At 50.4% G+C, this 17,412-nt stretch overlaps 1 protein-coding gene across 1 annotated transcript; it reads left to right on the top strand.

Annotated features, from left to right (window-relative positions):
• The first annotated feature begins 2,690 nt into the window (after positions 1-2,690).
• Positions 2,691-17,304, top strand: Hspb8 (heat shock protein family B (small) member 8). Its single transcript, XM_057764896.1, has 3 exons — positions 2,691-3,567; positions 9,960-10,023; positions 16,308-17,304. The coding sequence occupies exons 1-3, from the start codon at positions 3,201-3,203 to the stop codon at positions 16,465-16,467; spliced, it is 591 nt and encodes a 196-aa protein (XP_057620879.1). The 5' UTR covers positions 2,691-3,200; the 3' UTR covers positions 16,468-17,304.
• Positions 17,305-17,412: the final 108 nt, after the last annotated feature.

The raw sequence follows: 17,412 nt of genomic DNA, 5'->3' as shown, positions 1-17,412 counted from the left end.
AGAGAGAGGGAGGGAGGGAGAGAGAGAGAGAGAGAGAGAGAGAGAGGCTCAGGCCATGATGGAGGCTCAGTCCCTGCAGCTATCAACCCTTCTCTTGGGTCCTCTAGAATTTTTCAGCGAATTTGTGTGAAGAGGCCTGGGAGGAAAGAAGAAAACCATTTAGAACACGTCCTCCAAACACACCCATGAATCAATACAGCCCAGCAGCACGTAAACACACACAACACCCACTCAAATCCACACACACTCAGAGACAGCACTGCCCCTCCCCCACCACATCCCACCAACTCAGGAGCCCCACCCCAGCCCCCACCTGGTCCCAGGCAGGGCCAGATTTCTCCCTGTTCATCATACAGGGTGACTTATCCTCATAATTCGCTGCAGGCTCACTGGGCTCCTCCCAGTTGCAGCCTGTGCCCAGCCATGACGTCAGTTCAGAGTTTCTGGCACCATGAGCTCATCCCACATGGCATCAAGGCCACGCAGTCACACCGGGACAGGGGACCCTCTCTCCACTAAGCCACCCACTCAGTACAGAGCCAAGGTTCAGAACAATTAGCTTTCCCGCCAGGACTCCCGCCTCCTCAGAGCTGTGTGCAAGGCCGGCTCTCCACCCCGTTTCCCCGCCTGAGAAATGGGGTGCTGATAATAGAGATGGTATTGCGAACATTGCCTGCCTCTTATGAGAAGAGCTTCCTAACAAATGACTTCTCGACCCCCCACCCCATAAAGAACTTAGAGCCACAGAGGGACATGTCCCAAGTTGTACATCTGTTGAGGACGGTGCAAAGACCGGAACTCCAAACCCGAGGCCCCAGTAGGCTAAAAGATTTGTAAATCCATTCCCCCAGCAGTATAGAGGAACAAAGGGTTCTAGAAACAGTTCTTCCTGAATTTGGGGTTCAGAACTAATATCCCATCCAGAGAATAGTACATCTCTACGGTAATTACTATAAAAAAATAAATAAATAAAACTACCCTGGTGGTGCTTGGCTTGTAGTCCAAGCTGCTCAGAGGCTGAAGCATTAAGGTCACAGGTTCAAGACCAACCTAGGCTGAGAGTGAGTTCAAGGCCAGCCTATGTAGGTTAATGAGACACTATTTGAAAATAAAAAATAAGGAAGTAAAGGGGTTTCCTTATCCGCTTACATACATATGCATATTGGCATAAACACATACATATATGTGAATATGTATTACAGATTAGGATCCCCACATGAGGAGCAAGTAGGACATAGTAGGGCGGCATAGTGACCTTAGAATGGACGCCAAGAGACGGTCATATTAGGCAATGAGGAGGAAGGATGGAACGCAGGACAAGGACACATGAGTCATCAAAGAGGTTAGAAAACAGTTTTTTTTTCTGGTTTCAACCCCAGTTTGTCACTGTTTTTTGTTGTTGTTTTGTCCTGTGTGGTGGACATGTGACAGGGAAAGCCTAAAACACAGAGTGACATTCCGGGGCTTCGGCGTGCGCCTTCCGTGTAGAGGTTCCCTGCGATGGGTTGCGTTTGGGACTGAGCAGGGGTCTGAGTGGCTAGTTTAAACCAGCTGTGCGATGATTTTGTTTGTGAACCCACCACAATGACGTGACTTTAGAGAAGGAGGGGCAGCTCTTATAGTTAGGGGTGCAGCTCAGCGGTGAAATACATGCTTCCCAGCATGCATCAGTACCACAACCAACCAATAAAAATTTAGAAAGGTTATCTGATGAGTTATGAGTGTTTGCTCTGCTGCCTAATGGAACAGTGAGTAGTGGGGCCCTTAGCTATCAGTGTGGGGGTAGGGGAGCTCACTTAAGAGCAAATGGTACGTATCTGATAAGCTGAAAGCTGAGAGCCTTTCGCGCAGCACGTGACCTCATGCATTCCTGAGGACACATCCCCAAGCAGGCTTCTCTCCTCCCATTCACAGGTGGGAAACAAGCAGCTCAGGCATGCGTGGGAGAGACGTGGCCTTAGCGAGACTCTTCCCGTGACACCAAACTTCTTTACCCAGTTTTAACAAGTTTAGCCGCAGCCCCCATGGTTCCCACGACCACGACCGTCCCACCACCTCCAGGCCACAGCAGTTGCTTGCTCTCCCCTAGTTTTCAAGTGAGGTCTGGCCACCCCAGTCTAGCCTTAGAGGAACCAGTTAGGTCCGTTTATCCAGAATTCCCTCAGATCCCTGGTTTCATTTCCCATCCTTTAACTCCCATTCCGCCTCCAGGCAGTGCCGGGAGTTGAGCCCAGTTTCTTCTCTTGCCCCAAGAACTTCCTATTCCAACAGACACTCTGCCTGACAATATCCGTTTTTTTTTTCCCTTAACTTAACAAGTGTCATTTTATAAAATTATGACATGTTGTTGTTGCCAGTCATTCTCAGAAATCTGGTCATACTGTATTCCATTTACTTTTCAATCCAATGGGCCATTGTCTCTCTTCTTCTGTGGGTCCCCAGGGTGGGAGGCAAGATGGAACATGTTCTGGGGCTGGTATTTCCAGAGTGTGACCTGAGCACTCAGCCAGGCCGAGGGTTATTAATAGTCTGGCTTTAGCGCCCTGCAGGGACACTAGTGCCTGGAGTGGACGCTGTTGGAGGCAGAGGGAGGGCGGGGCAGAGTCGAGTACGGGAAGGAGAGAGTGCGGGTGCGGGAGAGGCTGGCTGGATTCGGACGACACGGCCACTCCCAGCTCCCCACCCCCTCCCGGAGCCCAGTGTTCTCTCAGCGGATTCTCAGGGGCTGGTTCATCACCTTTGAATACTCCTGTGACAGGAGGTGCTTGCAAAACCCGCCCCCAGCCCCCAGCAACAAATAAATAGAAGGCTCCCACCCCAGAAGCCAGGAGAAGTTTCTAGGCGCGCGTCCCCGAGGTTTATTAAACTCTTGGCTGAGCTCAAGACCTCCGCGGGCTTTGGCTGGGAGCCTGGGCAGCCTGGGAGGCCGGTGACTTGCGGATAGCCTGGTGCGGTGGGACAGACAGAGGCCCTCTTGGATTCTGCTGAACCTGCTTGGTGGGTCACGTTTGTGAGCCAGGACCCCAGCTCCATTCTGGGCATCGGATGGTTGGGCTTGTGGCAAACGGAAGATCAGCGTTTTCTGAAGTGGAGGACTAAACTCTGAAAACCATCTCAAGCCACATCACCTAGCTGTGTGACCTTGGGTAGGTGGCTGTGTCTCTCTGAGCCTCTGTCTCCCTCTGAGCTCAACAGACATCATGGCTGATGGGCAGTTGCCTTTCCCGTGCTCGTACCCAAGCCGCTTGCGCAGAGACCCCTTCCGAGACTCACCGCTCTCTTCCCGCCTGCTGGACGATGGCTTTGGCATGGACCCCTTCCCAGACGACTTGACTGCCCCTTGGCCTGAGTGGGCTTTGCCTCGGCTCTCCTCTGCCTGGCCCGGAACCCTAAGATCCGGGATGGTGCCCCGGGGGCCTACAGCCGCCAACAGGTTTGGAGTGCCTGCTGAAGGCAGGAGCCCCCCACCCTTCCCTGGGGAGCCCTGGAAAGTGTGTGTCAATGTGCACAGCTTCAAGCCGGAAGAGCTGATGGTAAAGACCAAGGATGGATACGTAGAAGTGTCAGGTGAGTGAGGAGTGTGTGTGTGTGTGTGTGTGTGTGTACATGCGCGCAGGCTCTTCCCAGACAGAACATCAGTAGAAGAGACCTGTGACATACAACATGGCACAGGTGACCTCAGATCTGAGAAATGCAGCCCAACAATGTTATCTTTAGAGACAACGTTGCTTCTCAGTGGGTGCCAGAGTCTGAATAGGAGACGCGGTGCCCACCCGAGAACTGACAGAGACCAGATTGTATATTTTGAAGTGGACAAATTAATATAAAGAATAGATTGATGCACGGAGAACTCTGAAGACACAGGAAAAGGGGGTTACCACATCCCCAAAGCCACAACCCAGGGGAGTGGAGCAGGGTGTGTGCTAAGTCACGGGGAAACTGAGGCTGGATGGTAAGGACAACACCACACCTGCGAGTGCCTTGCACTGTCACCCAGGCGCGGGCCTCGGGTAGCACCTGTGTTAGGACAGCCGGAGGAGGAAGTGGTGGAGAAGGCACCTTTCCCTTTTGGGCTTCGGAAATGGAGGATCAGAGAGATTAGCATAATTTGCTCAAGGCAGCGAAGGGTTCCAACCCAGGCTGCATTGGGAATTGAGGAATGGAAGGGAATTTATCTACCTATCTATTTATTTAAGTTTCTAAGCTGAAATAAAATCTTCCAATTTAAAAAGACACAAACAAAATAACCCCCCTGCCACCACCATCACCCAAAACCACCTAAACATTAAGTTTCCGCTGACCCTCCATCCCAGGACTATCTCCTCCCATCTTGCGGCTGAGGAGGCCTTGTCCCAGGTCATACGATGAGTCAGCAAAAGGTCCCGAGTGGTGCTTAGGCCTGGCCACAGCACTAGGCCCAAGGCTTTCCCTACCCCATTGCACTCTGGGAGAAAGAATACACTGGCGGGGGGGAGGCAGAGGAGACAGGAAGCTTGGCCCCTGGTAAGCTGGGCCTCAGCACAGCCTTCTTCTGCCTCCCTCCCAATTAACAGGCCATTAAAAAGAACTTGTTCCTGGCGGGGCCTGTGAGCCAGAAAATCAATAGCAAGGCGGCTGCAGGCGCTAGCTGGGCAGGGACATGCCTCAGCGGGGTTTCAGGGGGGGATGGGTGGCTTAAAGTCACTCGGAGTAGAATTGTAAACATCAAAGGCCCTGTCTTTGGGTGTGGTGGAGCAGGCACCCCGGGGCACGTGCTGACGTGGGTGTGGGCACTGCACTGGCTGGTGAACCCACACTCGCTCTGCTGCTCACTCACAGCAGGCTGGGCTAGCTTCCTCTTTAGCTGTCTTTTTCCTTTTCGGGGCATCAAAGTCCCCATGGGTCTTTAGGAAGGGTGGTGGCAGCCTCCAACGGGGCAGCATTTATATGGCAGATGGTTCCTGGGATATTAGCAATCTGTCTTTGTAAACAGCAACTCAGTGGTGGCCATGGTGTGGAGGGTCCAGTGAATGATGGAGGACAATGCTCTATGAGATCTGGGTTCGAGTTCCAGCCCAGCTGTGAGGTGGCCGAATGGGTACTGACTAGGAGCCTCGGTTTCCCTGCCGGTCCTGTCCCAGAGGCTAGCGTAGTAAAAGCAGATGATACATCCAGGACATCTGTAAAATGGAGTTAATAGTGCATCCTGCAGACTGAGGTCATCATCACCCCGCCCTTGTTGGTTTTAATTACGGTTGTTTAACGCAGAGGGTTCCAGAACGCCCACACCCTGTCGTCTAAGGTGCTGCTTAGCAGGTGGAGTGTGGCAGCTGAGACCTCAGGCAGGACCCTTAGTGATCCAGAGGCTTAGGGTGCATCATGGAGCCTCCACGCCTCTGTCTGTGAAATGGGAACACAGGGACTAAAACCAAAAGAGAAGCCCTGTACTTGTGCAGCTAACGTGACCCCAGATCCACAGACTCCAAACCCATCTTGGGTGCGTGCCAAAGCTTTCTTCCCTGGAAGGGGTTTAAGAACTAAGATCTGGAACTCCCTGCAAAAGCAGCTTCCAAAGGGGAAGCCAGAGAACAGATCCAGTATCCCAACTACACCTTACAATAAGATTCTGTTCTCCCGCGAGCAGCTCAGGCTGGACCTTTGCTCACCTAGGCTGGCTTACTGCTTGGTTATTTATGTTTTTTTCAGGAGTGTGGGTAGGTTTGTAATACCACCTCTGTCCATTTTGCAGATAATGAAACTGAGGCCCAGGGAGGCTAACTCACCCAGCACGATCTGCGTCCTCTCTGGCAATATGTAATATTTAAAGCCAAGCCTGCCTAGAGGTTCACTGGCTGACCCTAGTTCTGACTTTGAACCTGCTTAGACTCCCCCACCTCCCAGCTCCTTGGGCTCAGCTTCAATGCTGTCTCACAAAGAAGGAGGCTAGGGTCAGATTTGCCTCGTCATCTGCTCCCGAGTGTCTGGGGAATGGATGAGAGGCTATTCTGAGATATCCCGCTGAGAGGCCTGATGAGCCAGAATCCTCCTCCTCCTCCTCCTCCTCCTCCTCCTTCTCCTCCTCCTCCTCCTCCTCGCCCAGGACTTCTCAGAACTTTCCCTTCTCCATGCAGTCTACGATCTGAGAGCCAGTCGCATCTTATCTGACCATGTAGGAATACCCCGCTCCTGGATAGTGTTTAGAAAATGTGGGTTCACGATTTCCATCACACATCACCTTCCCCCATCCCTGCCCTGCAGACATCAGCCAAAAATGATCCCTTCAAGGACTACTGGGCCACGCTTTGGTTAAGGAGAGACTGGAAAGGCTTTTTGTCTTGGTCCCAAGGCCTCTACTCTCCCTGGAAACAGCACCTCTCCTTGATGGGTTAGGTTGCACACCTTGCCCCAGTGCAGACACAGAACTTTAGGGTACCTGAGAGACATCCCAGCTGCAAGAGATCGCTGTTGTCCCGGGATGGCAGAGATCTATTTGTACAGTCATCCTTTCTTCCTCTATGTACAAAAATACAACATTTTGATGGCATAAAATGTAAATTAGAACTCAAGCTAATAAATGAAGATTTGTTGGTACACTATCAGATATCCAATAAGTAATGTACTAATGATATGCAAATGAAATGCCAAGATGACCCGCCCTCTTGCAACTTGTTCCCCACCATAGGCCCTCATTATGGAAATCTTGGAGCCTTTCCTGCTCAGAACCCCCCCCAGCCTGCACCCCTTTTCAGAACATGGGCAGCATCCACAGACTTCTGAGAAGCCCCATTTCCCATAAGGCTCACACCTGTGCAGCTCGCAAGGGCTTTGTGACTCACTTCATGGCTTCTCCCAGGGATCCAGTGATGTGGTTTTCAGAACATCTTAGAGAAGAATAAGCTGAGGCTCAGAGAAGGGTGGAGCCGTGTCAGGAATGTTTGGGCAGGAATTGGCATCAGGCTCCCCTTCGCCCCATCACTCAGGGTGTTTGGCCTCGGGCATGTCACTTTATCAGGCGTGTTCAGGGTGGTGTGGCCACAGACTTACGGAACCTCTCTGAATTTCAGTTTCTCTGTCCACACGGTGGTGGTGATAAAGTCCCGGGTTAAAGGAGTTGGCATAAGTAGGTTGCTGAGAACAGCGGTTGACACCGAGCCCACACTACACAGTTGTTTCTTGGCTTACTGTAGGACAAGGACCCCAGAGAGCCCATCATAAGTCCAAAGGATCCCAAGCCAAAAATGCAGTCAATATGCCTGACACCACCGAACATTACAGCCGAGCCCTGCCTCCCTGAACCTGGCCCACTGTTAGGCAAGATTATCTCACACAATGCTGACGTTAGTACAAAGCATCCACCATTTCACGTCAGTTATTGAACAGATGCAAAACAGCAGTGAGGTAGATAGAGTGGCGGAGCAAACTCAAAGCCTGCAATGTCTGTGTGAGCTGGCTGTTCATGCTCCGTCATCTTTATCGCTGCCTCCAGCGGTCACCAGGCCAGCAGGAGGAGGACTGGGTACAGAAGAGCTGAGTCAGAGGCCCTGGCCTATCCCCAGTGGAAGCAGGCTTCTCCGAGGCCCAGGCCTCAGGGAGGGGACCAGAGGACAGACAGTGCTCTTGTGGCCACAGGCCCACGCCGGTGCAGAGGGATGACTGTCAAAGAGTTGCACAAAATAACCTCTTGGGTTGACAGCACATTCACAGACTAGAGAGTTCTGGCCTCCTGACACTGCAGTTTCAAAGTGGATTCGGTCAGGATACCTTTCCCCCACGTCTTGGGAGGATAAATCAGATGGTTTTCCTAAGGATCACAGAGCAATATAGGTCAAGCATGACTCAGATCCCAGAAGTCACTGGGCTGGGTGTGAAGATCAAGTTGCAAGGATTTTTAGTGTAGAGAGATGGGAGGGTTCCATCGTTGGAAGCCTCGTCAGTGCCGGAAAGTAAGACACTGGCTAAGGAAGCCATTATGGAGTCTGTAGGGGAATATGATACAGCCATTGAAAACCAGGAAGTCCTGAGTTCCGGTCCTCAGCATCTGCATAGAAGCTGGGCACAGTAGCTGAGCACTGGGGAGGTGGAGGCAGGAGGATCCCAGGGACTTTCTGGTCAGCCAGCATAAACCATTCAGTGAACTTCAGGTGCCGTGAGAGACCTTGTCTCAAAATCGAAGGTGGGGCCAGGCGGTGGTGGCGCACGCCTTTAATCCCAGCACTCGGGAGGGAGAGGCAGGCGGATCTCTGTGAGTTCGAGACCAGCCTGGTCTACAAGAGCTAGTTCCAGGACAGGCTCCAAAACCACAGAGAAACCCTGTCTCGAAAAATCAAAAAAAAAAAAAAAAAATTGAAGGTGGAGGCCCCACAAGATGGCTCAGCGGGTGAAAGGCACCTGCTCCCGAGCCTGGCCATCACATTCGATTCCAGCAAGCTCTCCTCTGATTTCCGTGGCACATGACCCATACCAAACACGCAAAATTAATAAGCTAATTTAACAGGCAATAAAATAGTAAGGCAGATATGCAATTGAGAAAGACATTCAGTATTACTTTGTGGCCTCCCCAACACACACACACACACACACACACACACACACACACACACATACACACGCTGTCCAAGAGTATTTGGGGAGAATGGACCAGTAATCATAACTTCTCAGCCAGATGAGAACAGATTTCCAACTGGTGCACAGAATGACCCCTTTGGAAGGATGTGTGATGTATGACTGTTTTCTAGAAAATCCATACATTTTTAAGGAGCGTTTTCTATGTCTGGAGATGTAAACCCTTTATTCATGATAGCCTTGGGGAGGGGGAGGGGACTATGAGAGATTGTGGGTTTTTTTGTAAATTTATTTCCTACACCCTCTAACATCCATATGCAATATCTTGTAATCAGAAAAGGTTATTAAAGGAATGATTAACGGCACAAAGTATTACTAATGCAATCACCTGTAAATGATGAGTTTAAGACAATTTGGACCTCCATAAGATGCTGCATTCCCTCTGGGTATTTATAGTCCAGGTTCTGAAGCTCCTCGGGAAGGCCTCCTGAGTGTGAATGTGGGGCCTGGGCTCTGGAATGTGACCTCAGAAAGGAGTGGAGTGTGCAAAAGACAGGTGCTGACAGGTGGCCGAGCCAAGCTCTAATCCTGTTTGCTTAAAGAGAAATTTAAGACACCCTATTTTTAAAAAAGAAGCTGAAGAATGAGGAGGGTTGAGAGGATCACGATTTGCTGGTGTACTGCAGTTTAAAAGCCAGCTTGGTATGAACCTTGTAATTTCATCTTTATCTCCATAATTGGGAGAAGGAGCCCCTAAGAGGCTTGGCGGTGGAATTCGCCTCTCTGGTTCTGTGGCTCCCTCTCTGAGGAGAGGTCCCTTAGGAGAAGGTGGATGTCCAGCAGATGGAGGCACTATTTCCGGGCTGGATAGTCCAAGGGCAGAGGGTCAGGAGGTCATAGCATTTGGCACTGACCCGGTGAGTACTGGTCAAAGGCCAGAGCAGCCACGCACCTTCTGGGTGACCTTGAACCCACTCTGGGACCTTAGTTTACACTTCAGTAACAACAGGAGAAAGAAGTTGATCCAAGAGCCAGGGAAGGGTGCTGGGTGGCCAAGAAGCCCTAGCTTTGTTTCTCCCTTCTACCTCGCTGGTAGATCTGCGATGCCAGCTCCTGGGACCTGCTGGCCGGCTCGGGGCTGGCAGTTAAGTGGGAGGCTGGAAGCGAGGGAACAGGTGTCTCCATTTAACAGTTATCAACAAAACACCACCAGTGTCCTCTTTGCTGCCCATCTTATTAGCCCAGCTTTTGCCAACTTGGGAGGTGGGCTTGAGTCTCTATGCCAAAGCCTGAACGCTATACCACTCCTAAGCTACCAAAGAAGGCAACAGCAGAGCAGGATTTGAATTTAAGCCCAAATCCTGAATGAGGCCCAAGGGTTATAGATTCTGACACATAACAATGCTTTTGTCTTCCAGGCAAACATGAAGAGAAGCAGCAGGAAGGTGGTATTGTCTCCAAGAACTTCACCAAGAAAATCCAGTAAGTACTTTGCAGGGTGGCCCTCAGGCAGGCACTAAGGCAGGACCCAACTCTGGGGTCCTGATCTTGGGAGATACACTTGAGGAAGGAATCGAACTCTCATACCTCAAGGGGAGAAGCTGTCATAATAAACCTGCAATTGGGGTCCCCAAGTGTGTGTGTGGGGGAGTTAGATTATCATCTCATTGACTTAGTGCCCTGTGGGAACAGAGAGCCAAAACGTTTCGTCCATCTTATACTGGGCACTGAAATGCTTACCCACATAGGAGACATAGACAGGAGGGTACCAATCACTGTCAAAGTAAGACCACTCACCCCTAACTCCTAGTGGCTCTAATAAGATTGTGTGTGTGCGCGCACGTGCATGTGCTATCATGTGTGTGTGTGCATGTGTGTGTGTGCACCATACCAATCCTGCCTCTTTCTCCCACAGCACTGGGGTCACAAGTGTATGTTGCCACGCCTGCTTTTATCATGGGTGCTGACAATTTGAACTCAGATCCTCATGCACACAGCGAGCACTCTTGCACACTGAGCCATCTCCGTGACTCCTCCAATAAGCTATCTGCCACTACAGCTAAGCTAATATCTGTGTGCTTCAAATTATTGATTCGAACTGTCGTTTTGTTTCCTGGGATCACTCTCGTCTGTCATGGAAATTTGGAGGCTGAGACACTGCTCTAGAGAAAGGACGAGTTTGACCTAAGGGAGGGATTTTCGTCAGCTTTGGTCTTAAGAGAGCAGCAAGCAGGCAGCCAAGCTGAACCGGTGAAGCATGCCCACATCCCCTAACTGGCAGTCCCCGGAGGGAGAGAAGGCCCAGTGGAGGATGCTGGCTGCATTAGAGGCTCAGCTGCTTGTCACGCACTGGCTCTCCAGTCAGCATCACTCACTGGGTGTATTTCTGACCCTGAGGTCTTTCATAGTCATCACCGTCCTGACCTCTGCAGTGAGGGTATACATCGGGAAGAAGATGCATGGCAAACCCTCCGTGTATTCTGGGGGAAGTCATTCTCTTGTAGATCAAAGGGCTAGGCTGAGGTCTATCGTAAGGATTTAGCATGCCACAAGCAGGTCTCTGCTGCTGTAGCCTATTCTGGTAAAGGGATATTGATTCAGGATCCTCGCAGGCAGTGGCAGGTGGCCTTAGGGAGCCTCATACGGGCAGTTTGTCTCCACGAGTCTCATGATTGTGTCTGAGCGCCACACTAACCCTGGCAAAGACATACTGTGGCAGAGAGACTGCACCAACTGAATTCTGAGTCTGCAACCCAGTCTTCGAATACTTGTGCCCTTTCCTGACCCCGGCCCCAGCACCCCACGGTTCTCGGAAGCCCTTGGAAACTTCCCGATAAGGCAAATACCAAGCAGCTTCTTCTTACATTCCCTGGCTTGCCAGAATCTGTGACCTTCACCTCTCTCCTCAGCTCAACCTCTAGATCAAACAGAACTGAGAGAGAAGAAAGAGAGGGAGGGTACTGAAGTCTCTCTTTTCAGAGTATCACTCCCCAGCTCAGGGAGCAGTCACAAACAGGGAGGAGCTGAGGAGAAGCTCTAACAGGAACACGGTGAATCAGTCATCTTTAACAATGTACAGGGGGTGGGAGTGGCGCACGAAGCAAGAGCTTTTGCTCTGTAAGCATGTGGAACTGAGTTTGAATCTCCAGCACCCATGTTCAAAGCTGGTCACGGCTCTATGTGCCTGTAACCCTGGCATTGTGGGGCAGAGGAGGACAGATCCTGAGTGGCCTGCCTGCCTAGCTGAAACGGTGAACTTCCCGTGAGGGACCCTGCCTCAAGAGACAAGGCAGAGGATGATAGAGGAAGACAGCCCATGTCCTGCTCCTGCCTCCACATGCCAGGCGCACACACTCATATCAGCAGATTTCAACACACACACACACACACACACACACACACACACACACACTGTCCAAAGTTGGGCATGGTGGTTCACATTGATAATCCCAGAACCACGAAGGCTGAGATAGGAATATTATCACAAGTTAGGGGCCAGCCCAGGCTTTATGGGCGATTCAGGGCTACAGAGGGAGACCCTGTGTCAAACAATACAAAACATGCCAGCTTCCTGTGGATTCCCACACTTCTGAGGCCATGCAGGAAGGAGCTCTGGCAAGTCAGCAACTAGACAGAAAAGGCTCGAATTGCTGAAGCTAGCGCAGCTACTCAGCTGCTGAAGGGTTTACACACCGACCTGCTGTGACAGATGGCTGAGAAAAACAGAGGAGGAGGAGGATTGTATCAGACTCACTGTTCCAGGCCATCGGGGTGGGGAGGGTGGCATGGGGAAGGCCAGCAGCTCACACAGCACCGTAGTGAGAAAGACGAGAGAAAGCACCTGCACTCTGGGGGCACTCTGCTTTCCCCTCCTTTTTCTGGACATCCCCCCAGTCTATGGGATAGTGCTGCCTATATCAGGTCTCCCCCAACTTAATCTACTCTGTAACCTCCCTCTCTGAGGTCCAAGCAAAGTTGATTCAAGACTGAGCTACATCTGTATCCCTGGGACCACCCAAACAATGAGGGTCTCTGTGTCTTCCTCCATCAGCACAGCGTGCACCCTTCCATTGTGAACGGTCAGTGTCGGGCTGTGCCAGTTACTTGTTGAGTTTTGACTCCTAGCCTTGGTATAGAGACCCCCTCCCCATAGTAAGATAAAATTAATGGGTCGCTTCGGGCGACCTGGGTAACTAACTCTTCCTAGGTTGCCTCCCCTGCATTCCCTCCCACAGGGAGCTGTTACAGAGTTGGGGGGACCAGGATGAAATGTTGAGTGGTGGGGATTAGTAAGGCTCCCTGAGAATCACGCAAGAGTGACTCTGACAGATGGGAGATATCAAGGAGTCAGGCTGGAGACTGGGAAAGCCTTGGACCAGCATCAGGGAACCTGATGGCCTTTCCCAGGAAAAGTCCGTCTTTAGAAGACAGAAATATTTCTTCAGCCAAGCCTGGGGTCCTTGGAGGATTCTACCTCTGCGAAGTGCTCCAGTGAATGCCTTGGGCTTGAGAGGACATCCCAGAAGCCTGTTTGGGTTGAGCCAGAGAGAAGTTTTGGAGGTGCTTAACAGGTTGGAAGCAGGCCCTTTTCTACCCCCAGCTTAGAGGAGAAAACAGGAAACAGGATGCGGAAAGCAGTAGAGAGGATGCTCAGCCGAGCACTCCCTGTTCTCTGCGGCTCACATCTTCCCAGGGATCTGCTCAGTCCTTTGTTGACATCTGTGATAAGCCAGCGGCCATGAGGTCTGCAGACCCAATTCTATTTAACCTTAATAACCATTAAGATTATTAAACTCTCCTTGTCGATGAAGATACTAAAGTTCTGAGGGGTGGATGATAGAATTGGGATGCAGGGAAAGAATAGACCTGGATTATTAGAAAGCCTTTCAGAAGAAAAGAGAAATCTGACCACACCAGGAGCTGAGGACCGTAAGGCTCATGACGTAGACAAGACAAAGAATGTCGCTTTGTGTGGACTTTAAAATAACCAGACTCTTCAAGGGAGGGCATAGGGTGTGGCTGTCGGGCTGGAGAGGAAGGGGAACAGGGAGTTGGGGGTTGGGGAGCTAGTTTGGTCTGTACAGTGCTTGCCACACAGGAGACCTTAGCACCAGCTCTGGAGCCCAGGGAAGGAATCCCAGTGTGGGGGCCTGAGCTGATAATCTCAGGGTTGGGGAGGCAGGGAAAAGAGGATCCCTGGGATTCCCTGGCCAGACAGGCCAGCCTAATCAGGGAGTCCCAAATCCCTTTAGTAGATTCGGTCCCAAATAGTAATAATAAAAATAACAAATATTCATCATCATTGTAATAATAATAATAATATACAAGCTGGTCAATTCCTCAGGAACAATACTCACTGCTGACTCCTGATCTGCACATGCTTACGCACACATATGAAGACAGACAGGCGCACACAACACACCATACAATTTAGTAAGCCAGGAAAACTGTCTCTGAAAGAGAAGAGGTACCGTGGAATTTGAACATGGGTCTCTCCACCTTTAAAGCCCATGACCTTCCTGCTGGGTTAAGGGCGCTTGGACCACAACATTCACAGGCTGTCCTCGCTGTCCTGGCTGTTCTCTGCTTCATAAACTTATGTTCCTGTCTCATCACCAGCTCAGGGCTTTTCTCCCTCTAAGATCAGCTCACTTTTAATAAAGTGAAATTCTCTCCCCTAGCAGATCCTTAAGGAAGACTCCCGTGAGAGAAATAAACTCCAGAAGGCTGACCCTGGGCCCTCTGCCTAGATAAGGTCACTTGTCCTGGGGCCCAAATTTTAAGCCAGCTCTTAGTGGGAAAGGGAAGAAGTTAATTCCGGGTCCTAAAGGTGCCTGGGGTATTTAACACTCAGCGGGGGGTCATTCAGATGCAAATGAGGGCCCGAGGGATCTACCTTCCCTTTTCCCACCTGGAATTCAGACTCTGGTGAGAGACCCAAATCATCCCACTTCTAGGCCTCAGCTTCTGCATATGTATGGTCATACTCCTGCTCCAGCAGAAAGGTCTTTGGGCTCTGGTGCCTGTGCAACTTGCCTTCAAGTATCTACCACCGTCAGGATGCCACCATGCAGGGCCGGTGACCGCAGGGCATCCTTATACCCTGGCCTAGCCATGGGATACTATTCTGACACTTTTCCCTACACAAAAATAGCATCTGAGAAGTCAGGTCATCTGCTCACATTCTGACAGCTGAGACGCTTCAGAACTTGAACACAGGTCTCTCCTAGCCTGCAAAGCCCACGCTGTGATTGTACCAGGTGCTCACTGGCTGGCACACAGCAGATGGTTAAAGAGACTTGACCCCTCCCTGACAGTGAGAGGGAGGGAGGCCCATAGCAAGGCTTTGTCTTCTTGCTTCCCAAAGCTTGGCTTGGCGACCATCCGAGCTTTTTAGAAGCACCTTTGTTGATCTTCATAGTTCTGATTTGGCACGGTGGCTTTGGTTGGGTATGGCTCATGGGCATGGCTTCGGGCTTCTGATGACAGGAAATGACTCCCAGGCCCCCCAGGGAGAGTCATGATCACATTCAGAAGTGGGTAAACCACTCCTTGCATGTACAAGAGGCAGAGCTAGACTGGCCTGTGAGAAGGTAGGTCTCTTGGTGATGGAAGCTCCTGGCTCCTTTGCCCTGCCCTCACATGGCTAGTGCCAGGGAGGCAGGAGAACATGCTGTTTGAAGCCCAAGATTTCAGTTCTGAGTCCATGCGCTACTGGGAACTGTGCAGCCTTGGGCAAATCAGCTCACAACTCTGAGTCTCAACGTATCCTTGTCTGGGGGCGGGAGGTGGTAATAGAACCTTCTTGGCAGGATTCCCAGCTACAGAATGTGAATAGACAAGTCAGGTATAACACCTGACAGTGCTCAGAAGGCCATGTTTATTATTATTATTATTATTATTATTATTATTATTATTAATTACTAGTAACAGCATCCCACTGAGACCATTAACATGCCTTCATGGTTTGGTTTTAGGTTTGTTGAGGAAATCATATACTGGGTAGCTTCATTCACTCTGAATAAGAAAGAAAAATATTTTTAAACCTTAGAGCTGGGCGTGGTGACTCATGCCTCCAGTCACAGTCCTCAGGAGGTCCAGGAGCTCAAGGTCATAAGGTCAGCCTGGGCTATGTGAACCCTGTCCCCTTCCACCTCCTAAATCCTCGTGAAAAGTGGATTTGAGAACAGAAGTCCCACCTTGACGCTTTCTGCATTGTCTAGCCTGCCTGACTTCCTCCGAGTCTCATGATCTGGGAAGTGGAAGCTTAAATGATGCTGTCCACAGCATCTTAAAGATGGCAACATAGGGCTTGAGTTCAGATCGGGACATCCTTATCAGAGCCAGGTGTGACAGCGCACATCTGTAACCAGAGTTAGAAAGATGGGGACAAGCGGGTCCCTAAAGCTCATAAGCTGGTCAGCCTATCAAATCAATGAACTCCAGCTTCAGTGAGAGACCCTGACACAAACAGTAAGATAGCAAGCAATAGGGGAAGAAGCCTGGCACCAAGCTCAGGCCTCCACACACACATGTGTGTGAGTGCCAATGCACACACCAATGCAAACACATGCATGTACCAAATAGACACATACACACGCTTGCATGTGCGCTCCAATGCACACACCTATGCAAACACAAACATATACCAAACACACACATACACTTGCTCCCCTGCAAAAAAATATTTTCTTGCCAATGAAGATAATTGTTTCAGCTGTGTGAAAAACAACAGATGAGTAAGATCTTGTGTTTCCCTCTCCTAGGCTTCCCGCAGAAGTGGACCCAGTGACCGTATTTGCCTCACTTTCCCCAGAGGGTCTGCTCATCATCGAAGCTCCCCAAGTCCCTCCTTACTCACCCTTTGGAGAGAGCAGCTTCAACCATGAGCTTCCCCAAGACAATCCAGAAGTCACCTGTTCCTAAGACTTCAGCCTTGGTCCTTCTTTGTTCCTGTCCCCAGTCCCAGGGAGTCTCTGGTTTGAGGGTACATACACTACTTTAGCAGAACTCAGATGTTGGGGGATGGGAGGAAGAAGAGAATGGCCGCAGAGTCCCTGGATAGCGTAGTAATAGGTTTCTCCACAGGTAACGCAATGGGCCAGCCTTGCTTGGTTGCGTTAGCTAAAAGCATTGGGAGGATTTTCCTTCATCTTGTCTTGTTGAAGACACTGCACCGTCTATAGTTGCAAAGCAAGCAAATGGGGACTGAACATTTCATATTACGTCTTTGCCTTGCAGCGAATGCGAGGGTTGCTTTTCTCTGGGGACCTTCCCATCACCCAGATCCCTGCTCTGGGCTCTCCTAATGTGTGGCTTGGTTGATGGGGCCTGCTGGCTCACCCCAGTGTGTTTCTAAACTCTTTGTCTAGGAGAAGTTATAGGCAGGTCTTATATCCCCATATGGGATTTATCAGCCACACAAAACAGTGCCTTTTGCTCCTTACACAAATATATACCGCATGACCCCATGGCTCTCAAATTATCATCACTGTGGACTCCGGAAACCCCTCAGTTGATTCTCCGACTAAGGTTTCCATTTATTGTGTCCCCTGTGTCCAAGTCAGATTTTTACAGAAAGCTGTGTCCAAGCAGCTCTACCAGGAACCAAGCAAAGGCCAGACAGCCTGGCATGCAGGCTAGTGGTATCGTGTATGTGAGGGGATGTGTGTGTCTTTGTTGTGTGAATTGTGCTGTTGTGCAGGGGGAAAATAACAGTAAATAATAACAATGATGATGATACCAATAAAGGAGCTGATGTTCTTAGCATATTGTGTTTTATTTTGTGAAAAACTAAACGCTCTATCACGGAGACATACACTACCAGGAGTGTTACAGCTTTAAATGACCCCTGACTGAATGGTGTGGCGG

This window comes from Chionomys nivalis, chromosome 3, assembly GCF_950005125.1.
Source record: "Chionomys nivalis chromosome 3, mChiNiv1.1, whole genome shotgun sequence".
NCBI classification, from domain to species: Eukaryota; Metazoa; Chordata; class Mammalia; order Rodentia; family Cricetidae; genus Chionomys; species Chionomys nivalis.
The sequence above is the reverse complement of the archived record's forward strand: the minus strand, read 5'-3'. Positions and strand labels throughout refer to the sequence as shown.